General features: G+C 42.9%; 1 protein-coding gene across 1 annotated transcript; it reads left to right on the forward strand.

Annotated features, from left to right (window-relative positions):
• The first annotated feature begins 3,087 nt into the window (after nt 1-3,087).
• On the forward strand, nt 3,088-24,130 carry LOC110355514 (uncharacterized). The gene is made up of 5 exons (XM_065050707.1): nt 3,088-3,445; nt 3,634-4,210; nt 11,548-12,086; nt 13,421-13,487; nt 18,304-24,130. Exons 1-5 carry the CDS (start codon nt 3,251-3,253, stop codon nt 19,821-19,823), a joined length of 2,898 nt encoding a protein of 965 aa, XP_064906779.1. The 5' UTR covers nt 3,088-3,250; the 3' UTR covers nt 19,824-24,130.
• The last annotated feature ends 1,488 nt before the right edge of the window (nt 24,131-25,618 follow it).

The following is a 25,618-nucleotide window of genomic DNA, read 5'->3' on the forward strand; positions in this document are numbered from 1 at the left end:
ATATGCTTGATATGGGCTTTTGCAAAATACTTTCTCAGGTAGAGAGCACACACACAAGAACACTTTGCAGCATTCAGCCGCCTCAACTGGTTAGAAACAAGGAAACAAGCACACACACAAAAAAGTGCCGCTCAGGTTTTGACAAAGCAAATGCCCTTTCAGGAAGCGGTGCCCTCAGGGCCCGGTGCGGGGGTCTGGGCCTCGCTGTACGGCCTCGAGAGACCCCAAACCACCGGCCATGGGGAGCAAAACCGGAGGGGAAAGGCGGGGAAGTGCGGGGGCTGCGACTTCCTCGCTCGGGCCGGGGACGGGACAGGCCGGGACAGGATGGGACAGGCCGGGCCGGGCCGGCGGGCGGGCGCGGGCTCCTGCTGCCCCCTGCTGGCCCCGGCCCGGCCTCGCCCGGACGGGCTCAGGGCCCCTCAGGCCCCCTCAGCGCCCTCAGCCCCCGGCGGGCTCCGGCCGGCGTCTGTGAAAGGGCTCAGCCATCGGTGAGGTGGATTTCGAGACGGCCCAAGCCCACCTCCCGCTGCGCGGGGCGCGCTAGAGCTGCTGCGTCTGCTTGAAGATGGAGCTAAGCGTGCTGATTTTGGGTCCTTTCTGGGTTCATGTGCTGCTTTGGAGCAGCACGGCAGTTTTGAAGCAGTTATCCCAGTCTTCTTCGCCCATTGCATTCAGTTTTGGTGCTTGCAGAGCATGTCCCTCTTGGAGGAACCTAATGCATAGGCTCTTTTCTGGGCAACCACTAAATGGGCACCAGCATCTGCTGAGAGATGTAGGGGTCCAGATCAATTCTGCATGAATTTCAGTCACTGCAAAGTCTGAAGTTCCCTCCCCAAACTATATATAGTATAGATGTAGGGGCCTCCTTACCTGTTTCTTTGATCTGAAGCACTCCTGTTGTGCTAGTGAACACAGCCAATCCGAGAAATGCTATGAAGAGAAAAAAAACAGAAAACAACAAAAAACCTTGCACCAAACCATCTTGCAAACATGTGAAGTACGGGCTCTCCCTGCTTACACAGAGCCAGTGCAGGGAAGGAAAGCAGGAGCTGGATAGGTACTGCTTTATAGGTACTGCTTTATGTGCATTGACATACAAGTCACAGACTTCAGTTTGGATCTTTGGCAGGTTTGCTGGGTGACTTGGTGGCACCTATGGACCAGTAGACAGTACCTACAAATGGTGTCATATAGCTTATATGCCACGTGCTATACATCAGAACAATGTCTTCCCTGCTTCCCCCTGCCCCCTCTCATTTAATTGATGCACAATTTTTCAATCATAAAGGACAGCATGCATATATTTATGCTGTTTGTCAAACTGATGGAAGCATTTCACACCTCTGCATCCTGCATTTCCAAAATCAAAACTCTTGTTTGCACTATCACTGATATGCTATTTGCCTATTTAAAGGCACTTTTTTCCTGCAAAAATACTGTTATTAAGATTCACATTTCAAGTTAAATTATGTTCTTAATTTCCCCAGCAGCATATAAACACCTCAGTTTCACTAGAGTTGCACTTGATTTATGCTGTGATTGAGGACATCACACGTCTCACGTCATTTCATTAATTATTAGACTGCAGGTGTAGCTAGCTGGGAATCATCCCCAACTCTATAGCTTTTCTATGTCATTTCTGAAAATGATCCAAAGATGAGTTTACATCTTAGGTAGCTTTATATGCACTGGCATGGCTCCCCCAAATAATACAGCTGCAGTAGCAATGTACTGGCTGCAAAGCCTATCAGGGAACTTGAGAAAATTACAGAGGTATTAATTTAGAAGAAAAAATTAGCTCATGAAAAGATTAATCATATCACAAGTGGGCAGTAGATTCCCCGGAGGGACAGATTCTGGAGGTTTATCCCTATTTATTCCATATCTTTTTGTGGTAGAGCCGTTGGAAACCATAGGAAAACCTAGGACCCCTCAGGAGTAGTTGACCCCAGAGTCCTTCAGTTGAAGGTCAGGGCAGAGAGTCAAGGAACTGTTGGGTGTTTTATGTAGGACTTGGTCTGGTAAGGCTTCCAGGGTTCCCTGTTCTGCGCAGGAATCCTGAAACTTGTCAGGTCACCAGCCCCGCAGAATTCAGCTGGCGGTACCATACCTCTGCACATCTGGAGCCTTTGCTGCTGCACAGCATTTCAGTTTTGACAAGCTGGTGTTTTCAAAAGAAATAATGCTTAGTCAAAAAATGGCCAGCCAGTTATAAGTGACCTATTTGTTATGCTTTTTCTGTAGCAAGGGAAACAGTACATCAGCCAGTCTGGATTATAAAATGGAGATTCCCACTAAGTTCCAAATAGAATGGGGGCGAGTAGGAAGGGACAAAGTGCTGTTTCTCCTCTTTCCTGTGTAACTGGTAGCAAAGGGACCGTGTGAGAGCATTGCAAAGATACTGTGAAAGGCGGTTTACATGAGTGCGAGCCCGTGAATAGATGGAAGCTGAAGATAATAAATCAATAAAGAGTATTTTCTGTAATTGTTCTTCTGCCCATAGCTATTGCGTCCAAGCTGGCCAGCTTCCCAAAACCAAACTGCGGCACCGCAGTTAGTGCTGAAGCGGACACATACTTAGTGTCGCTTTCTCCCAGTAGCATGTGGAAGAGATTAGATAAGTGAGGTGGCTCCTGCTGTGGGGAGTTATTCACGCTTCGGAGCACTTGAAAGGTATGCCGATTCTCACACATGGGTGTGAGCGCTGCCAGAACGGGTCTAGGAAAGCTGCTTTATCAAAAAGCAGTACATATCACCAAAGCCGCATGGCTGACTTAAAGTCAAAATGAGTCCTTTGCTTCGGCTTACGCTGTGGCTATAGAGAAAACGGCAGCTGCCAAGCGTGGTTATCTTTGATGTAGGTTCCTGACGATCCAAGTAGGAACCAAGAAATCCAAACTTCCAGTAACTTTTTCCAGCCCCGTGAAATTTTCTTTATCGGAAACTGCACCGAGTGTGTTCTTTATTCCTGTTGGTTTGGAGTAATTGTTATTATTATTTTATTTTTCCAGGAGAAATAAAACCACTGGGAGTGAAAGCCCAGGATTAAAGACGTGTACTTATCCTTGCCGCGGATCTTGGGATAACACTTACTGGGAAGAGAGGCCGGCGGTGCCCGCGGGAGAGCCGGAGACCGGCGGGCAGTGGTTGCTGGGGGGCATCCCCCTCCTCCGCCCCGCCGCCGCACCGGGCAGCCGGGAGGGGCTGGAGGAGCGAAGGAGTTAAAGGGAGGCGCTTGGGAAATCTGATGCTAACGAAGCCCCAGGAATGTTGCACATTTCCATTCCCCTCCAGCTTTCGGAGGAGGTCAGTCCCCGCTGCGGGCAGCCGCTCCGAGGAGCCCAACCCCGCGGCCGCACTTGTTCCGGGCGCTGCCCTGCACCTTCCCGCAGGTTACACCGAGAGACGCCGCGATCGGACGGGACAGGGCGGGAGGCAGTGGGTGGGTGTTGTAAAAAGTTTTTCCCGGATTTGTGGTGCTCTAGCGGGATCTGCAAAACCGAGGGGTAGAGGGATGGGGGGTCCGGGGCTGTGCGCACCCCGGGCTGGGGCGGAGGGAGCGGCGGGCTCGGGCCGCTCCGCAGAGAGGGGCAGCTCCCCTGACCCGCCCCGGCCTCTCTTCTCTTGCAGGCGCGGCCGGAGATGCCGGGGAGACGGCTGTGGTGGGCCCGCTGCTGGCTCGGCGTCTGCCTCTCGCTGCTGGGCACGGGAGGCGGCAGCACCGAGCCCTGCCGCGGCCCCTCCTGCGGCGGCGAGGCTCCCCCGCCGCCCTGCCGCGGGGCCCGCTGCGGCGGCAGAGCCGGCCGCCCGACGCGGTCCTTCCTGCACACCGCCACGCCGCTGCGGCCGCCGCAGGGCAAGGCGCCGCCCGCCGCCCCTCACGCCGCCCCGCCGCCCCGCCCGCCGGCCGGCAGCGCCCCGCACCCCGTCGCTAGGGGGGGCGCGCCGGAGGCCTGCCCCGGCGGAGACTGCGCCGCCAACGGCACCCGCCGCGACTGCCCGGGCCTGGAGTGCCGACTGCTGCCCCGCCTGCGGCCGCGGCCCCGCGGCCAGGGCTGTGCCGCCGCTGCCGAGGGCTGCCCCGAGCCCGCGCTGCTGCGAGCCGCCGAGAGAGCCGCCCAGTTCGCGGGGGACGACTTTGCCTACGCCGCTCCCGAGCTGGGCGGCGGCGCCCTGGGAGTGCAGCTCACCTGCGACGTCAAGCCAGGTGCGGGGTCCTGAGGGGGCCGGGGGGCCGGGAGTGGGACGGCGGGGTCCACTGAGCCAAGGGGGCTTAGCATCTCTGGGAGCCCAGCCGTGAGCTCCTAATTCTGGGAGAATTAGGAGATGAATCTGGCACTGGTCTTCGTGATGCATGAGGGAACTGCTGCCCTGGCTCCCCTTTCCTGTCCCCTTCATCTCCCCTCCACACACACATGCAAACATAGGAGACCCACAGCAGAGGAAACATGGCAAAATCTTTTTTTAGTGCTATTTTTAAACAAATGTAAGACCTGTAACTTTCCCCCTCTTCATAGTCTGGTATTTCTGGTGTTTTTAATTTATAGCAACATCGTACAAAGCTTCAGTGGGGTGTGTGTATGTTCCACACTCTGGATGGATGAACTGATGCCATTGGTAAGAAACTTGCTGTAACAGCCAGAAAAAAATGCAGAGCCTCTCTTATTGCACATCATTCAGAGCACTTGTCTGTCAATTGATGAGAGCACAGCTCTGGTCACTTCAGTATCCCTGTCGGAAGCCAGGTATGTCCATGATTATACTCACAAGTCAGCAGAAGGCGGTGTGTAGTTGCCTGGCATGTGGATTTACCTGTATGAAAAGCACCATAAAATCTTAAACGATCACAAAGCAGTTTGGGTTCTGATTTCATGCCTTATCTAAAATATATAAAATGTATGAGGAAGTGCAATATGTTTTGTTCCCCATCGATGTTAAAAGCTAATGGACAATGTGAAGAAGATTATTTAAACTTTGTCACATCCATGTGGCTAATTTGAGGGCTGTGGCAGCTTCAGACACCAGAGCACAATCCAAGCTTCCTGCCAGCACTTAGTGACGATTCAAGTCCCAGGGCTGGGATTTAATGCCCCCCATGCTTAGTGCAGTGCCACTGTCTACCATCATCTTGCCTGATGTTGCTCCCAAATGTCTTAGAGAACCTCTTTATGCTCTGTGACCAAAGGTGGACACAAAACAGAGAAGTCAGTATGGTTAGCCTCCATTTTCTTCGGTTCTGTGCTCTCACCACAACTGCCATGCCCCCCTTTTGCAAAAGGATCCAGGGTATTTGCATTTTCTTTGTCCTTACCAAAATCCATCTCTATGTAACACAAGCCCTGGCAAATAATAAGGGCATTCTGCATGGACTGAAAAGAGTAATACTTATTGGATGGTGCTGAAAGCAGATGTGCTCTGTCTCCATGAAGGTCTTACAAAGAGCATCCAGCTCAGCATGACCTCTTTCTCCAAACATCCTTTTACTCTTTGGCCGTCTTTAGAGGATCTGGATCATTCTGTGCTGCCCAGTCTCCAGTACCATCAGCTATTCCAGCTAACATGGTGAGTTACATGCATCTCTTGTCTCTTAGGCCTTAGGGTTAGGTCCTCTGTCCCCTCTCATGTGCGTCGGAGGAAAATGGAATAAGGGAGATTAAAGCAAAAGGATCAGAGACTGAAGATGCTGTGGATTTTGGAGACTCAATGCAGAGTTCACTGTACTCTTTCAATTTTATGTTCTTTGCAGGCCTGGTGCTGGGTGAAGTCTTGGAGGAACAGAAGTGTGGTTAGAAGTTTCCCTTAACAAAATCCTTGAATGCATCAAGAATGGATTATATCTTATGGCCAGTGATTGTCATGGATTTGTGCAGTCAGATCCTTCCTGTGGCAAAGAGAAGCATCCTATGTGTAGGAGGGAAAGCAGTGTACAGCACTGCCCACTAAACCGCCTCATCTTATGGAAGGCACTGCCAGCATGGAAGCACGCAGTGAGCAAACCTGTGACAACACATGAACTTCTGTGTGTGAGAGAGAGTTTTCAAATGAGGACAGCTGCACCCTCGGAAGTTCTCCCCACTCACTGTTTCTGCCTTGTGGCCAGCAAGTGACACTGGCTGGCACCAGCCTGCACTGGCGCCCACTGCAGCAATCATGACTGCAGCTGATGTGGATGAGACTTGCTGTAGACATAGCTCTGTCCAGACTGGACAAAGGACATATATACATGCTTCGCCCATTCTAGAGACTGGACCCAGGCCTTTACAAAGCAGCTTTCTCTCCTAGGAGTGGAAGAATAATGTACTGGATTCGTGAACATTCAGCAGAACTTCCATGTTCTTGGCATCTGGAACAAAAAAATAAGTCATGTTGATAGTCTTTGATTTCCTTCAAGTCAGTGTACAGGCAAGCATCCAGTATTTTGCTCTGTCCGCAACCTCTAACATTCTCTGCCTTTGTCTGAAACCTTCTTTTGAGCACAGATCCGTGGGTTTCCCACATCAGTGCGGAGAATACCTTGTTCAGTCTCCATTTACAGATGGAGTGGTGGGTCTTGGAAATGAATATGGTTCTCTATAGCAATTCCAGTGTGGCTTGTCTACTAGAACAAACAAAACAACGAAATGTGGTAATGAGACACCTGATTAAGGGAATTGCATTTACCAGGTGTCTAGGGTGAGCTACTACTCAACCAGCATGCAGTGAACATGACAGGGCAAGGGCAGGTAGGAATCATGAAGAGCATGTTGCAGTTCCAGTCTTCTGGAGAGCCCTGCTAGGGGAGACTGAGAGTTCACTCAAGAGCTATGCCCAGTCTGTATGGTGGAGATGGTGGCTTTGCTGTCATGAAATTTACTGGATAAATTTAATTATGCAGGTGTGACAGGAGTCTGTCTTGCAGATGTGCAGTACAGTTGTACCTTCATGGAGAAGAACCGCATTCAGGGATCACTGCCTGTGGTGTTCAGTAGCATATGGAGACCATCAAGAGTCCCTCTGAAGGAAACCTAAGGACTTCTTGAGTGCAGCAGCCTCTGGTGAGATAAGGCTGCTCCATGTGCTCAGCTTGTGACTTAAGTGAGCAGGAGGCAAAGAAAATACCACAGTATTTTTCTTTTCCTGTGCATGGTATATCTTTTGCATGGCTGTAGGGTGATGTCTATACATTTTATGGACAGTGCAGGTATATGCCTCTCGTCCAAGCAATCGTACATTTATTTTTAGCCTCTAGGAACTTGTCACACAGTTGGAAAGAACACAAGTGTATGACAGATTGTCTGCCACCTTTACATCCTCATGCATACTCCTAATTCTTCTGTAATTATTGCCTCAAAAAAGAAGATTTCTTTGGTAGCCATGTGCAGAGAATTCATCTTGGGGATTTCTAATGGTTTTCAATCAAGGATGAAGGTACAGTTAGTTCCTGGTACAAGAAAGAAACAGAAGGCTGTCTAGCCCTTCAGCTTCACATCTAAGGTGCTGTAGCTGAAAAGAGAGGAAACCATCTATTCAAGAAGACCGTTCCTATTTTTCTTTTGCTTTTAGGGCAACATTTCTGTCTGGTTACTATTTCAGCACATCACTCTAAGGCCAGCTGCATGAGGTGTTTCTTTGCCATTGCCCTCTCCTCAGACAGCAGGAGAGCTGGAATACACTGCCTAGGTGACCATAAAGCCATTTCTCTGCCTGTATTAATTCACCATCCATGGCTGGAGACCTCGTGGCCCACCCCACCCTATTACTACCAACTCTGTGACAGTGCATGAGTAGAGGTGCAATGATTCTTCAGTGACTCAGAGAGATGTCCCCTCCAGTTTACCTGGTGGAGAAAGCTGTGTTTTGATGAGCAGAAAAATCTTTTGTTCAATCTGTTGTGTAGCCCCATTCGTGTGGGGTACAGTCTGCTTGAAAGCTTGCTGAAGACCATGTCTGATGTCAGCCCTCCAAGACACAGGCCAGTATCAGGGGCTCCAGCTGATTCCCAGCACCGTGTTTGTGTTTGCAGGCATATCTGCGTGAGGCAGGTGACTGTTACTCTCCAACAGCTGCCTGCCAGAACCAGCACAACCCTTCTGTGGGGATCACACAAACATCTTCATTGGCTTTGCAGCTAGTATTACCAGCATCACAACTACTATCTGGAAAGCTGTCAACTGCAGCTGAGCCACCACTTCTGTTGGCCAGGTGAAGATGCTGGAGTATAGACTTGTACTCCCTTTTCAAATCAGATGAGCCAATTCCTCTGCAAGCTTGTCACTGTGATTTCTCAGCAGCACCATGAGTACGCCTTACTTGAGATGAAAGACTGGCATCCCAAAAGAAGAAATGCGCAGAACTTGGTTTTGTTGTCTTACCTTTTTGTATTCCTCTGTGTTTCTCACCTCCTTAGTTAATTGCCATTAAACCCTTAATTTTTCCCATCAGATTCATTTTTCTGTTGTTTTCTTTTGGGCAGACTTCTCTGCAGCTGCAAACACCTGTATTTGGGCAAAATAATGTACAGCTGCCGTATCTCATACCTGCCAAGCATGGTTAACAAGGTTGTAGGTTCTCATGCAGTTGCTACCTGTGCACCGAGCAGTGCCTGCAGCCCACTGCTCTCATCTCCTGTGATTACCAGGAGTGACTGGCACCATCAGGTGGCCTTGTGCTCTTTAGTCTCAATCAAGATCTCACCTTCCCTTCCAGGCAGTAGGATGACTGCCTGCTTTTTGACTCTGTTCCTTGTGCAATGGCAGATTGGGCCTGAGGGCTGCATTGTCCATGCTACGCGCCCTCAGGATGATGTTCTTTCCAGGCATACAAGGGAAATGTAGCAGAGGTTCCTATGTGCTATGACATTTGCGCTGTGGTTTGATCCTAGAAGCATGGAGCTGATGTCTGCAAAACAGACCTTGCCATGGCTGTGTGTGGCATATGTGTTCAAGGAAAGTAATATTGCATCTGTGGTCATAGGAACATCTGAGTGTTGCTAGTGGTGTTCCTGTTGGATGCTTGTTTGGGTGGTGTGGAAAGGTACATAAGTGGGATTGCTGGCATCTGCTAATGTGTAAACACCACTTGCAGTGGAATTCTTCTCACAGTTTTAGACAACTGCAATAGAGACATCCTCATCTGACATGTTCACCGTGCCTTACCTTTATATAGTTAATGCAGAGATACAAGGCCAGAAAACATATGGGGACATCTACCAAGAAACAAGTAACAGTAGTCAGTATGGTAACCAAAACCTCAGTATGCCAGCTTTCATCAGCTGTTTTTCTAGGTCCATATGTTTTTTTGGCCAGGTAAGAGCTGCCCTTTTCTTCACAGACTTTTCATCTACTTTGAAGACATAACTCTTGCTGATACATGACGGAGTCCTTTTGCACTGTGTTCTCAACTGTACAGCCAAAATACTTGACAAGGACCTGTGCTCTTCTGCTTGTATTCTCGGTTGTAAGCCAGACTTCTGAGAGGAAAAGTTTTGTGAAAAGAAATTTGTTAATGTCTTTCCAGCCTCAAGCACAAATGGAGCCCATGTAGGTTGATGAAAAGTCTTGATAGGCAATCACAGTGTGCTTGTAACTGTCTTGCTGCCCGGTATCTGTCAAGCTTATGGGCTGATTCAAGGCAAATTTGACAACAGGCAGAGGTACTAAAAGTAGGCAAGGTTGTATAAAGGTGTAAGAGGTGATGAAAGAGAGAAGAGAGTGGAAATGAGCATTTGAAAGTTTGCCTCTAGTTGTTAATCCTTCCAGCTGGTAGGACAAAAGCAGCTTGGTTGTTCCTCTGCGTTCTGAAGAAGTAAGGTAGCAAAGGTAGCGCTACTTATTTAGCCAGGCAAATAGAAGCCACTTCATAGAACTGCTTCTTCATGTCAGACAGAAGGAGAGCTGGGGGTATAATATTACCAGATATTTCAAAATCTGGATTTTTCAACTTGCATGGCAAATGCGGCCTTTTCTGGATCCTGGTCTTTACCTTCTCAAATCTAGTACCCCGCAAACTACCTTAATGTTTAAGTGAATACTGAAAAATTAAAATTAATGTGTGCCTTATGCCATGAGTAGAAGTAACTGAACAAGAAGATATTTTAGGAACTGCCTATGGTGTTTTTCATTGTCTCATCCTCGATGTTCTGCCCTTAAAAGAAGGAAATACAGTGGTGTGTAAGAACAGATGAGCGACTGTGTTTGATTCAGGATTCTCTCTCAGGCAGTGTCCAGCAGTGGATACTGTGGAAAGCATGGCATGATATTTACCCAGATCATTTTCCCAGCTCTGACAGTTTGTTACTCAGATTTTCTGAACCTGATTGATGTCTGTATATCTTTTAGCCCCAACCAGATTTTGTTTTAAATATTGTGCCAGCAACTCTCTGGACCTGATTGAACTTTTAACATGTATTGAAAATGCTGTCTTCATTTGATGTCCCCTAGTTATTATATTGGAAGAAAGAATGAAGAGTCTTTCAATATCCGCTTGCTTTAGGATCCCTGTATAGCACAGTCTTTCTTGTTGTTGTTGTTGTTTCCAAGCTTGAAAATCCCTACGTACTTTCTTATATTGTGGTGATCTCATATGTTAGATTTTCCTTGCTGCCCTTTTGTGACCTTTTTGAGTTCTTCTGTGCCCTTTTTTGAGACAGGGAACCAGGACTGCATGCTGTATTAAAAATACTCTATTGATTAATATAATATAATATAATATAATATAATATAATATAATATAATATAATATAATATAATATAATATAATATAATATAATATAATATAATATAATATAATATAATATAATATAATATAATACAATACAATACAATACAATAATGATACATTCTTTTCTGTTATGTATTCCTCTTCTCATTAGTTCAAGCATTTTATTTGTCTTTTTTGACCTCTGTTGGACACTGAACTGATGATTGCATGGCTCTGGGGCCCAACATCAATAACTAGGTGTATTACCTTAAGATACTTTCCAAGTGGTAATAATAATCTACAAATATAACATTTGATATAAAAAACTTAGGTGTTTTTTTTTTCTTTTTATAGTGGATGCTTCATTTCACCTTCATCTCCTTCGAGTTTCTTTTTGCCCTTTTATTGCTGCTACTCAGTGTCATAGACTCCTTTTGCAGCTCTTTGTGATTGAGCCTTACTTTTGCTATCCTTAATAGCTTAGTATTCTCAGCAAGTTTTATCACTTCATTTTATCACCTCTACAGTCAAAATTGACCATTTACTCTTTATAGTAATTGAACATGTACATAGGAATGATTAATCTGTTATTGAACCCCAGTGATGATTTATTCATGCCCTGAAGCATGGGGCTTGATTATGACTTTTTTAATGTCTACCACTATAAATGTTGTTGCTTATGCAATTGAAGACCTTGTGGTCCTATGAGGGGGCTACAAAGATAGTAGAGGAACTGGCTGTATAATCATTACTTGAATTCGGTGAGACTTTTCATTAACTTATTAAAATTTGAATGCCTTTGAAGAGATAATACAGCAAACTAGAAAATTACTTTTCTTGGACAATAATTGATCATTTGTATTTCAGGAGAAAATGAAGTTCCATCTGAAGATGCCCTAATATTACAGCTGCACCTTGCAAAAGGGCACGAGAAATTTACTGAAATGCTAAAAAGCCAACAACAGATCATTGCCGATTTGCAGCAAAAACTTGCTGAACAGCAGCACATATTGGTTAGCCAGCAACGGGAGATTCTTGAACAGCAAAGAAAAATGTATGAGCAAATGGATCTGATCAAAGTCCAGTATGGCATGCTTTTTGACACAGTGAAACAAATGTCATTTCAGAGTTTGCAAGAAGATATTCAAAGTTATTTTGAAAGTCATCTTCAAGGACTTCAGAACCAGGTCAGAAATCATCTCCAGAAGTCATACTCTGTGCATAAAGTAGAAGTGGATGCAAAAGTGATTAATGTTGGGGAGTCTTTGCTGGACTGTGGCCTTTGTGAAAGTGATGAATTTTGCAATTTCCAAAAGACACCTTCACAATGTGAAAAATGTACATTGTGTCCTGCTGGTTTTTTCCAAATGGCCGAGTGTTCTGCAAACTCTGATCGGATTTGCCAGGTGAAATATCATTCTGTATCTTTCAGTTATTGCTTGTGAAGTATTGTGTTGGACATATTGGGATAACGTTCTGGAAATAACTACCTGGAGAGCTAGAAAGATCCAGTTTGAAGCTTGTGTTTTACCAAATGAGTCTCTGGCACTTCAAAATCTGCCTGAAGTTTTTTGTGGGGTTTCTCTTTGGCATGTGCTACTCTAAATGGAGCACCAGTTTGTGCCTGTTGGATGTGATGTTTTCCCAAACCTGACAGCTGGCAGGACTTTCATTCTTTTCATTATGGTAGGAAAAGACATCCTAAAACATGTATACTTATGCATGCTAAATTTGTTTATTTAACCCCAGTCCACTCTGCAGGAGCTTCTAGACGTCTCTGAAAAGCAGAGGAAAGTTTTACTAAGCAAAATTAGAGGTCAGATAGTTACTTATAAGTTTGGAAACAGAACTTGTCAGTTAAAATGAATTTAAAAACTCGTTACAGATGAAACATTACAAACAGAAAAATATAGAACATGGATGCTTTTATTATTAAATACATTTTACTATAAAATATATTTTAAGATACAATATAAAACCAGCATGTAAGCAAAACAAGATGCTTCTTTGGTCACTTTCTCTTGTTTGGAAGTTCTAAGATATATGGGGAACTTGATATTTAAAGCAGTTTCTATTTTGTGAAGTGTTGCCCCCAATTCTTAGCTTAACATGGGGCCAAACAGATGGTCACCTAAGCCCAAGACACTGAGAAGAGAACCTGAAAGGGTCTATCCAGTTCCTTCTCTGCTAGTCTCAGTTTTCTTTAATGCTACCATTTAAATGCAAATGTAGCCTGTTATTCTTTCCCCTCTGCCTGCTGTAGGGTGAAAGGAGGGCTTGTTGACAGGAAATACTACTTTATAATTTACCTTTCTTGTGTCTTTTCAGTTAACACCTTCCTCCCAGACTAAATGTCTTTAAGAGCCTTTCCTAACGCTGTCTCGATTGTTACAACGTCCTTAAGACCAACTGAGTGATGCGTTGCTCTCAGGGTTGTGGTATTGTCTTACAGATTGTGCATTGTAACTAGAGTTAGTTGTACAACCAATCCATTTAGCTCATCATCTGCACACTACTACCTTTCTGTGGCCACCACACAGTCTTTTTAGATCTCTTTTTAAAATGGATGACAAATCCAAAACAAGTTGTCTTGCACCAACATGCTTATGAGATCAGCCCCCTCACCATCCCCACATACACTTTTTACTGGCAGATGTGTGTCACAGAACCCGAAGAAGTGCATGTTTCAAATTTAAATTGTAGTGTTAAAGTGTTTCAATACGACTCTTGTGATTTACAGGACAGAGATGAATGCACTGAATCTCCAAGCATTTGTGGTGAGAGGATAAAATGCCTGAATACTCCGGGTAAGTTATATTCTCTGATAATTAAATAATGAAGATCATTAGATCTTCAGTAACAGGCCAAAGAGATAGATAAGGAATCAGTCCTGTATATTTGTGATTAATGACATTCTTAGCTTGCTGGGATCAAAGGGGTTGAAAAACACACAGCTCTAAGTTGATAGTAGTTTTTGTGGACAATGGGCTATTTAGGACATAAGATCCACTAGGAGCTTTGAACAGTTCCTTTTACCTTATTTTTGTGGGGTTTTATGTGCTTTGGTTTTAATTTTAAATTATGATCTGACTTTCCTCTTGTTTATGCTGGTGCAGATGGGGTCAAAATCAAATATATTATCCCTAATGGAGAAAAATAGTTGTCATTTTCCTTCTGCTGCACTAGGGTAGATATTTGATTTGATCTAATGAAGGTTCTTATAAGGCCTCCCTCCATCAATCCTGTTCTTCTTCAGCAACAATGTTGTCAAACACAGAGGAATGATCAACAGTTTCCATCATTTGTGGAGGCTTAGAGGAACTTCTCAGACATTTAAGAGCAGATTTGACTGGAGTTGTGCACTGCAGACTTTGCCTTCATTACTTCTCATAGCAGTTAGACACAAAAGAACAAAATTAATAGGCATACTGAGCAAATTATGCCCAGGTACTATGTTTCTTTCTACTTGTCTAATTTTTGGTCAACCAAAATAACTTGAAAGGAACTCTGTGGTCAAATAGAGCATTTCACCAGTTGTGACCTCTGCCTGAGGGATCCCAGTCAAATAACCGAGGGACAGCTTCATTAGGTTTTATGGTTTTTCTCTTCTAGACTTCTTACTTGTAAAAAGAGGGCTAAGGGCTTTCTTCAGCTGATTATGAGGGATTTTGTACTATGCCTGCCCTGCCACTGGTGGAGAGAAAAATGGGAGGGAATTGGTCTTAGGAAAGGGTTAAAAGAGGACATGGGCTCACTTACATTATCCTTACTTCCTCTGGGCAGGAACTGTGGTGGGTTGGATGGTATTACCACAAGCACCACAGGAAACTGGAAATGGCTAGAAGAAGAGAACACTTAGTTTTTCCTTCTGTGGGAAATGCTGTAGAGGAGGTACCATCAGTCTTGCAAAATAAGAGGCAAGACACTTTTAGATGGCCTTAGTGGTGGGCTGTTAGAGGCAAGACAGCTTAGGGCACAACATTTTAGACAGAGAATTGGAAAGGTGTAAAGCTTTGTCTCATCTTTAGTAAGATGCTGGGTTTGATCGGTTTGGTGGTTTTGTGGAAAGCAACCCACAAGGTCCCAGCCCTAAGAAAGGAGTGCAGCCATCACTGTGGTAGTCATTCGGTGCTGCTCTAGTCTGTGGCTTGGAGGAGGGAAGGCTGTAAGGAATTTATCTAGTGCGCTTTGTGGTGGGAGGACCCAGTCCAAGAGTGGGTCTGTACAACTGCTGGAGGAAAGTGAGGGCAAAATACTGCCAATAAACAGATGGATAGTGGTGATGTGTCAGACGACAGAAAGGCAGTAGCAATGTATTTGATTCTTCCTCTCCTGGTTTTAATGGTGACTTGTAAAGGTGTGAAAGCAAACTATTTGCCTTCACCTGGATCAGGAATCAATGTCCTGTCAATGTTGTCCCCATGTGTCATAGAAGAGAGAGCGTTCTTTTTGAGTTTTTATTAGAGAGGACTGCTATTTGCAGCCTGCCTGTTCATGATAGCTCATTATCTTATACAAGTGCAATTAACTTGTCAAAAGGGAGGTTGCAACTGAATGTCTGTTTTGGGTAATGTAGGGGAGATGGGGATGTGATCTGACATATGAGTTCAAGATGTTGTATATGGTTTCTTGAGCTGCACGCAAAGGTTGTTGCATCTGTAACAACTTGTGTTCACTGTACAGCGTGAAGGGAGATAGAGCAAATAAGACACATGCAACTAGGAGCCTCTCTTTCTTCACCCTTCCACCTTCCTCTGCATCATTCCTTCTTCCCCTGCTGCTTTTTCTGTAGTGAATGGGGAATTCTGCCACACTTTTTCTTGCTTTTATCTGGGATGAGAGTTGTTAGATTATTTGATTAAAGGCTAGTCGTTAAGGAGTGACGACAGTTGGAGGTGCATCGTTTCCTTCTTAGGCAATCACGGGAGAGTGGTCAGACTGCTGTCTTGGTGTGAAGCCATCAGGCAGAGTCAACCAAAGGCATCCTCCCCAGAATGCCAAGCAAGCTTAAGAGTACTTGCTGTAAAACTTACTCTGGGATACAGGGGAATGACGAACAAGAACCTAGACAGATAGCCCAGATTTGTAATTAGCTGTGTTGATTTGTGATGGTCCAAATTTGACATAGAGTGTTTAAAAAGTGATGGATTCCCATACTTAATCTGCTTGACTGTCACCTTTGCATCAGGCAGGTATGCGTAGTAAGAACAGAAAAATATACTCATGGCTTACTCTTATTGCCTTGCAATTGCCTGGCCTCCATGGATGGCGAGGGCTGGTGAATGTGCTGCAGAGATACTTGATTTCACAAAACCAGCTTGAGTACAGCAGTGCCCAGAGCTGGAGCCAGGGAGAGGTGGGAGAGGTTGTTAGACAATAAAGAGAGGTACAGAGCAGTCACAGCTTGCTCCCGTGCGGGCTTTCTGATGCTTGGCTGTCATTTGCTGCATGACCTCTTCGGGGCAAAGGGTAGGATGCTGCTCTTGCCACCATGTCCACAGAAAGTGGCCTGTGTGCAGCTTTGAATTCACCTATTTGAAGTACATCCAGGGGAACACCTGCTGCAGATCTAACCGATAAAATACTAGGTGGCAAAATTGGTGAGAATAGTCACCACATGTATTTGTAAAACTTTATATGTATATAAAAATCCTTAAATGTACATTAAAATATTTTAAAGAAGCAAATAGCATAAAAAGTATTTCTAAGCACTACTGCAGATCTTCTTTACTATGTGAACCAGATGTATTTGTGTACTCAATAGCAGTTCACCCTGTGTTTCTCAGTGATGATGGAGCCATTGATACGAGAAAAAGAGCTGGTTAAGAAGCATCATGTGAGCAATTACACTGTGGTGAAAACTGATTCCAAAAGGAAAGTTTGCCTGGGCGCCTTTTTTTTTTTTTTTTCCCTATGTTCCCTATAGAATGTTCTTAGTTAAAAAAATGTGATCTTACTTATTTGGCTTTTGTTTTCCATTTAAAAAAAAAAGCCAGCCACTTTCAGGGGGAACAAAGTGTTAGGTTTCTTTTGACTTTTTTCAAATGGAAACATCTTACTGTTCTGCAATGAAGTCTTTTGAGAAAACCATACCTGGTCTCAGAAACAATGTTCTCACATCATAAATTGTGTAGTCCTACATACCAGTGTTAGTGGAGAATCATTGCTTAAGTGAATGAAACATAAATAGATAAAGAGATATGAGGGTGAATATATGAAACCTGTATAAATGAGCACAGTGTCTGGTGTTCTCTGCTGAATAATGTAGTATTAAAAGTGAATTTTAGCCAATATTCTGACATCCCTTGTGGGCCAAGTGCGTGTGTATTGCTCTGTCTTGCAGTTTGCAGTACATGTGTAGTGCTTTTCTGCCTGCATCAGCAGTCTGCATAGCCAGCTCCACCCTGGGGTCAGAAATGGAGAAAAACGGCTTGTTGGGGTTCATGTCATGTGCTTGTAGTCCCAGTCTCAGAGCAAATCCCAGCTCAGATCTAGCAACTTTCCAGCTGAGGAATAAAGCAAATGTATGACACAGTATTTAGATAGTAAAGGACATTTAAGAAGACCTATAAGAAGGATGGTTGTTGAGTTTTTATTATAGTGGTAAAAAAGCAGAAGTGAGTGCATTAGTGATTAAGCTTTGAGGCACAAACTGCAAGTGGTTATTCTTTAGGGTGCCTCCAGTCTTGTGTGTTGATTTAGATGCTGAAAGGCTCCACGCACGAAGGTTTTGGGTACTGGTCGCTACAGCTGGAGGCATTGGCAGCTGCTGGTGCTCTTGAAAAATTGCCACAGAAAATTACAGGCTGCTTTTAAAATCTGCTCTTTGAATGTGCCTTCTTTGATCCATTGAGGTCATGGTGTACCGTTTAACAGCAGAAAGTTGCTTTGGGTCAAATAAAGTAATTTCAAATGGCACCTCTAGATATTCTCTTTATTGCGGCAGTGTTTTAACTTTAGACTATCTTAACCACTGTTGTCCTGTGTCTTAGGGCAGTGGTTTTCAATGTTTTCGATGTGTGGACTTCTGCATAATAACTTTAAGCCTGCTGTTTACAATTTTGTTTTTCCTGCTTGTCTCTTGCAGGTTCTTTAAATGCCGTATGCAGAATTCCCGGCTTCCATGTCCCTTAGGTTGCAAAGCACTGCTTTAGCAATTGCAGCTACAGCAGTGCTATGCTGTAACACGGCTGGGCAGACAGCGCACATTTCTCCTTGTATAGGGGAATTCTCCATTTGTTGAAAGTATCATTGCTGCTTAGTGCGCCAGTTAGTCACCATGCCTTTCACCTAGGGGAAGGGCAAGAGTGCCCTTCCAGCAACATCATTGTATCTGATCCATTACAGGGTTTGGTTAGAATTGCCCATATGCAGCCCTGTCTTGCTCCTTTCCCACTCTAAACCACTGGATTTGCCTTGGAAAAGTGGGTTACGCTTAGTGTTTCCTCTGTTTTTCTATCAAGCATCCTTTAATAGCACAAAGTGATCTAACATAATTGTCTTCTGTTTTCTCTCTTATGATTATGCGTGTTATTGAAGGTACTTGATATGTGGGGCTATGGAGTACTTAGATTTATTATTTTAAAGGTAAGACAATAAAAGTTCTCCATTTCCTGTGAACAGGTGGTTTCCGATGCCTCGGAATTGCTGAGAAGGATGCAGCTTTGGGACTGTGTGGAGAGGCATATTTCTTCAATAAGGAAATGCAGGAATGCCAGGCCTGTTTAAAATGTGAAGATGGAATAGTGGCCATGCCTTGTTCCACTGTCAGTGATACAGTGTGTTCAGCAACCAGTGAAAACAAACTCTCGGAGTCTTGGGCTGCAAACATCATTCTACCCTCTGTAAAGTCTGGCATCTCTCAGGTCTACTCTGGTTTGAACTTGAAGATAAAGGGAAAGCTTCCCTGTGAAATCCTATTGGTTGAAGATAACAGCCTGGTATTCAGGCAACATGGTCTGTTGTGGACTGACATAAATTTTGCAGTAAAACACAACTGCAGGAATTTTTTGCAACTTTCCTTAAAGTTAAATGGCAGTGAGGAAGGCTACGAACTGAGTGGTGTTCGCATTGAACAGCCAGAAGGGAAGTATTTCCAGAGCACTAGTTTAAGTAGTGCTGCTGAAGTGGAGCCCAGCCAAACTCTTTCTGTGTATTTGAGGAGCCCAAATCAATTCTGCAATCAAAGTAAAGACTTAAGTATTTATGATCTTAATACCCCGCTCAGTTTGTTTTGGTTGTCCCACGATACGGGTGCTGTGGCACTCAGTGCACAGATGTCAACAGCAATGCATTACCAAACCAACTATCGACCTACCTTTAAAATAATATCTGTTTCCGACCCTTACATGCTAAGTTTATCTCATGATGGCAGAGCTATAAAGTTCACTGAAACCGGTGTTGTCAAATTTGTATTCCACCAGGCATTGTATTCCATGGGTCATGCATGTGTCCGGGAGGGCTTCTCCTTAATTTCTTATATCAATAGGAATGGTACCAACACAGAATTAATGAATGTATTTAAATCTGGGGTAAATTACAGAGACACATCGATATCTGCTTCTGGGGCCACAAAAGTTGATGCTGGAGATCTGATTAGCTTTGAGATACTTTCTCCTGCGCAGTGCAATGTTCGGTATTTTGGAGATAGTTCTGGCATTAGTATGTTTAGCCTCATCTGGATCCCTTCAGCAGTTTCTAGTGCCATATCAGCCACAGTTGCTGTTACAGGTTTGCCTACTGGAGCTGTGAGAAACAAATTGCTGGATTTCACCCAGGTCTCATCCAATGAGAAGCAGATACAGCTGGTTTCTTCTGGACAGCTTGCTCAGAAGTATTTCATTTTTACTGAAAAGGGAGTTGCCAGCCTAGCATTTAACTTAAAGCTAATCCACTCATGCAGTGTGCTCAAAATGACTCTGAATCGGTTGACCATGGATCACATGCAACCCACAGCGATTGCTCAGCAGATTGCAGGTCAGATGCCAGAGGGAAGCATTTGGACCAGCGTGTCCCTTCGCGCATCTTTTGAAGTACATAATGGAACACTGATATCAGTTTCTCTTGACTGTGTGCGTGGAAGGATCAATCAGATCACACATGAACATGGAACCAGTATATCTATTTTATGGATTTCATCTTAATTTCTGTACAGTCAAGTTAGCACAGAACTGGGGTTTAAATTGCATTTGGATTCTACTCTGATTTTATACATATTTGACCCCTTATGCTGTGTTGACATGAGCAGATTGTCCCACTAAAATGCTTTCAATTTTAGGAATATTTAAATATAATCTTAATGGAATTATCAATATTTAAAGAAAAGAGAGCTTTCAGTGGTCCAAGATTTTATTACTTTTAACATCTTCAGGCAGGGAACTTTGAATACAGGTCAAACTCTCTTATTTTTAATTCAGCCGTCTCTTAAAATGAGTTATTTCTGGACCACAAGAAATTGCATGTAGAGGTAAATATTTGCGTTTTAGTACTGCAACTGGAACCAGCACAGCCAAATTATGGAAACCTGCTCTCAGTTTCTTCACTGCAGCAGGCTAATAGCAAAACTAAATGCACTTTGAGGCTAATTTGTCTACATCTTATAAGATGCTGTGCTTTCTATAAATGGAGAGAACATGCCTCAAACTGGGGGTTATACTATAGTGACACTGGAGTATACAGGCTTAATATTATAGAAATGGACATGGGTCAAAAATGGAACATTGTTTTTACAAAATGTAATAATTGCTCTCAACAAAAACGTTAGAACTAATGACTGTTCTAATTTCATTTGGAAATAACCTGCATTTAAGCAATTTGGGAAGACTCCTCTTTTTAGTTTTTGCCACTGAAAAGTTGCAGGATGAGAAGGAAGGAATTATCTTCCAAAAAGTAAGAGTGTGTAGGAGAAAATAAATTCGTATTAAAGCAGTGTCTTGAAAATTAGACATTTGGAAATTAAACACATTTTATTAGGTTTCTTATAAATGACAAAATATTTTTATGACTGAAAAGGAACACCATTCACAAACATACTTATTTTGCTGAACAGGTACATAATTTGTTGTTGTTGTTGTTGTTTTGTTAAATAACTCAGTTAATTCTAAAAAGAAATGATGTCTTCAGTAACATTGATTTTGTCTTCTTTCAGCTCTTCCACCAAACTATTATTTCTTTTTCCAATCAATGTAGAGTGTTTTCTCGTTTTCTCCTCTCCCCTCCACAAAAGCTGCTTCACCCTCCTTTCTAATTTCTTTTGCTAAGAGTAAATGGCATGCCCTGTCATGTAGTTCTTTCACCATCCCTACTAAAGAACAGGTGTATGTATGTCACATAATGCAATTGCAGAAGGAGGACACTAATAAGGCACTCACAGACTGCCTTACATCAACCTTACTGAAAGAAGGAGTGCTATGCACAATATAACTTTAATGTAGGTGTCTGCCTGAGTATGTATATCTAAAATATATGCACTTTCCTGTGCTTTTCACCTGTTTTGGAGTTTGTCGCACTGCTTTTGCTATATAACCTCCTCCTATAATTTTCTGTGGAAGCATGAACCCAAATGCAAGATTTTATCTGGTGGTTCTGTTTTCACTTGTAACTTTGTAGCTGTGTCCTTAACACTTGTACTTGTCTTTCCCTCATCCTTTTTTCTTGAAGTTTATACTCAAAGGTATGCAGGCTTTGAACAAATTGTTCTTTTCTGAACAGAACCGTAATTTTTCTTGCTTTTTGCTGCAAAGTCTAAGCAGCCCATTGCAAGATGCCTCACTGGGTGTTGTGCTGAAGCCAGCATAAGTATGCAAACCACAGTAAACTCAATCCTGCTGTCCCCAAAGTCTGTGACAGAGGTCTTGGTGACTTTGTGTAGCCAGGCTTGTTCGTTCTGGCAAGGACATGAGGAAGGATAGGCTGAAGCTAATATTAAAAGTGTTCAACATTTACAAAATACTGTTATTGCTACAGAGGATATTTTGTAGTGGTAGAGGAAGACTTCTGGAATGAGGGGAGCTGCATTATGTAGGAGCAAAGCAGTTTTTCTGGGTATTTCACTCTGGAAGTCTACTGGGACTGAATGAAGATGAAATGCAACAGGAGTTAAACTTCTCTGACATATCCATCTGCTTAGTAAGGCAAAGTAGTGAAATGATTCCTAGGTGGTATCAGGGCCATCATATCTTCTCGAACAAACTCCTCTCTACAAAGAGGTCGTTTTGTAAGGAGTGGGTCAAACGGCTTCTTCCTCAGAGAAGCCAGCAGCTCCTTTCTGTGCCAGGATGAACATGGTGTAAGAGGAGCTCTGCAGAGAGCAGACCTGGGTATTTCTAAGGTAAGACATGTTGAAATGATGTGCTTATGGTTTTGTTTCAGAGAAAGTTAAGAAATTTACTTTCTCACAGACAAAATCCTTTATTTTTCTTTGCTGTTTCGCGCTATGCAGTTGGGTTGAAGGCTGCCACCCCGCAGTGTAATACAAGTTAGGAGCCATTTTTTATTTAAACCTGTGTAGCAGATATCAGAATCTGATGTTAGACATAACCTGATACATCTTTAGCAAAATGCAGATGTTACTTGAATATAATAAGCATTTGCCTATATGTAGCATATAGCAAATCTAATGGCATGATTTGTATGACTATGCGTTACCTGAGATTGTGATGTCAGTGGAATTGCTTGAATATGGAGGAAATAGATGCTCAAATCCTGTATTGTCACAGGTTGGTAGTACTTGCATTTAAATGCACCATTATCAAGGATGCAGATGCTACCAAGGAGGTCCCAGTGAACATTGTTAAAGCTGAGAGAGATTTCAAAGTATGAATTCTTCAATGTAGTAAGTCTTCTCCCTGGGTTCTGGGGGGAGTGTCCATAATTACCCTTAAATTCAGAGTAGATTTTTAGATGCACAGTGGCAGAAATGCAGTATTTTGCACCCATCTGGTGGTGATAATGCATCTAATACTGTTTTAGTAATGTGATCTGTGATAAAATACTCACATGATGAAAAAAAAGGTCTTATTAAATATGCAGTATTAATTGCAACTTACAGCAAACTTAGCCTTATTTCAAGCAAGAAAAGGCTGATAATTTGAGCCTCTTTTGCATCTCTTCCTTTCGGGAGAAAAAAAAAAAGGCGCCTGAATCAATAGTTCAGGCCACTTGCTGACCTTGATTATAGGAACGTGAATTTGGAGTGTGTTGGAATCAGTGTGGAATTATAGTCAAATTCATGGCGTAGTATATAGCCTTTGCATCTATGAGAATGATATATATTCCCCCATACTATGCAACATTAAGTGGTGCACTATGATCCTGAAGAAGATAAAGTTCAAGAGGAATCAGATTATATAGAATGAATGCTAATTTTATGGCACTTATCCCATTTGCTGTAGTAAATTGCATGTTTTATTGACAGGTATATCTTATTAATTATACTTACAACTTTTGAACTTCTATATTCATTTTTTCATATGGTTTGTATTAGTAGCACAATATAATACTGTGAAGTACAGAATTCATTTAAAAACTTTTCTTTTGAACCTTTTGATACCATGTTCATGAATATGGTTAGAATATCTGGAGACTGTCTCTCCAATCCTTTCTGCCAGAGAGCGTTTCCAAGGCAGGTATTCATAAAGTAATAGAGGAAGTATGAGACTGGCAGAATCTGGCTGTACAGAAAGAACTGAAGTGGATACATCCAGGAAGACAGGTGGTTATTTCACTTCTGTTATGCAGATAATGTTTGTTATAGAAAACTTAACCATTACAGGAGGAAAATAATTTAGGCTGTATAGTGTTGTTCACACAAGAAGAAAAAGGGTTTGGCTTACAAAAACCTGCATCATTTTGTTTTGTGAAACATTTCTCAAATTCAAAGATTTTACCTGAGTATATTTTATTACCTATACAATTTTTTATGCTTTCTATGAAGTCAAAACTGGGCATAATATGTTAAGTCTATTTTAATATTGTGAATGCCTCCTCTGTTCTGTGGTTTCTGCAGACTGCAGTACACTGTGAAAACTGGTTTCAAGTGGTGCTTTTTTATGAAATTTCCTACTTTGAAATATCACCTTGTTTTTTTAAAAAAAACTGTTTAGATGCTTGCCTCTATTAATATTATATTGTAATATGATTTAAGAGAACTTTACTTAAATAAATAAAACAGTAAAACGTTGTGGGTGTTTATGTTTGTTCTGAGGATGGCTAATTGCAGCTATTGTGATTTTTACCACTGACTTTTTTGGGGCCAGGATTTCACAAATGTAATCTGAATTAGTTACCTGTGTTTGCTGAAGTGGCATTAAACAAGGACAGTAATAGTACACATTTCTAAAGATCATTTAGTCTACCTGTTTTGTGTTCTCACTGTCGTAACTGTAGATCTGAGAAGATTAGAATTGCATTTGACGCTACTACACTAATAAATGCTTGTGTCAGAAAAGCAGTACAGTTTGTATCTTGGTCATTGTTATGGTCGCCATAGTAATGCAGAGAAGAAAAATGAGAATACATTTTTTTAAAGAAGGCATGTGTACTGCCTTGGTGTGTCGTAGGCTCTGTCACATGTAGAAGTTTTGATAGTGTTGTGGTCCTGGTCAGACCTTTGCAGCAGCACCATTGTGCTTTTGTCAGGGTCTGTGCTAGTTAAAGCTCATGTATTCTCAGCAGAGACTCTTCACAATTATTTTAAGCTATACAACTGTTTATTCTTTTTGGAGATGTTATAGTTTATTAGAGCTGAATGAAAGAGAGGTGCTACCAAATGACCTCTGTTTAGGAATAGTTTTGAAACAGATTCCTCCAAAAAACAATTTGAGATCATTTGAATTTTCTTTCAGCATTTTCCACTAAAAGCAAAAGGGAGAAGTTTTACATTATATGTTTTTCACCAACTGCATTTGTACTGATTTGAAGGGCTCAAATAAATAATTATCGTAAGAAACAGATTACGGACATTATTAACATAGCCTAAATTAGCCAAGGATGAAATTCAGAGGAAGAAGAAAAGTATCTGTGAAATACTGGTGAAAAGAAAGCCATCCTCCACCAGGCTGGCTCCACAACTACCCCTTCTGGCCTTCAGCAGCTGATGTGCTTTATGCCCTTTCCATAACAACCCAACCCATCTTGATCTTTGACTGCTTTGTTCAGTGTCCCTCTCAGATCCACCCTGTGTTTCTCTTCGGGAGTCTGACCTTCACTTGTACAGCATGCATACCTGCCCGGAAGCACACTGTGTGACCAAGCATGGGGTCCCTTCCTCTGCTGGGAGGGTTTGCCTTAAAATAAGGCTCAGATGGTATTAACTATGGTAGTGGCAGTGTCTGTGCTACTGGGCTAGTGCTGCCTGAAAAAATAGGTAGTGAATGGGCCTCAGAACAGCTGTGTTACCAATTTGCTGGACTTCAGCACCTCTACATCTGTACGTGTATACATGTGTCATGGTCTGGCTCTTGATGCCTGAAAGCCAAATGACTGCTATTGGGTCAACCAGGAAACTCTTGTTTGCATTAAATAATTGGATTGTTACTGCTAAAACAGAGTTTCTTGGCCAGCTGCAGTTTGTATAGCTTTCTTTAGTGTTTCATTGGGCACTGCAGGGCTGCCTCTTTTGTGTATAAGCTCTTCAGAAGAGACACCAACTGTTCTCCAGACGCTCTAGTGCAATCCCATTAAATGACATCTCTTGAAAGCAGCCTTAAAAGGCTGGATGTAATTTCCTTCCTAGAAGGGTGTTAATGCCTGGCTTTAGCAGAAGCTTGAGGTAAAAGCCTGTCGTGTTTAAATATATATATCCTTGGGTTAAATAGCATTTTCTCTAAAAGAAGAAGTATGGAGAAAGAAAAGTTTCTACATCTTATGAAAACAACTTATCCAACTTTCCTCTTTGCCTTTTTTTCCACTGAAAAAGTACAGAGGAAAAAAGAAAACA

The sequence above is a fragment of the Columba livia genome, chromosome 2 (genome assembly GCF_036013475.1).
Source record: "Columba livia isolate bColLiv1 breed racing homer chromosome 2, bColLiv1.pat.W.v2, whole genome shotgun sequence".
In the NCBI taxonomy this organism is placed as follows: Eukaryota; Metazoa; Chordata; class Aves; order Columbiformes; family Columbidae; genus Columba; species Columba livia.

Bases quoted from the DNA above. Each gene is read 5' to 3' on its own strand.
- LOC110355514 (XM_065050707.1), top strand. From the start codon at position 3,251: ATGCTAACGAAGCCCCAGGAATGTTGCACATTTCCATTCCCCTCCAGC. The intron at 3,446-3,633 runs GTGGGTGTTGTA...CTTCTCTTGCAG, and splicing joins GACAGGGCGGGAGGCAGTGG to GCGCGGCCGGAGATGCCGGG. The intron at 4,211-11,547 runs GTGCGGGGTCCT...TTTGTATTTCAG, and splicing joins CACCTGCGACGTCAAGCCAG to GAGAAAATGAAGTTCCATCT.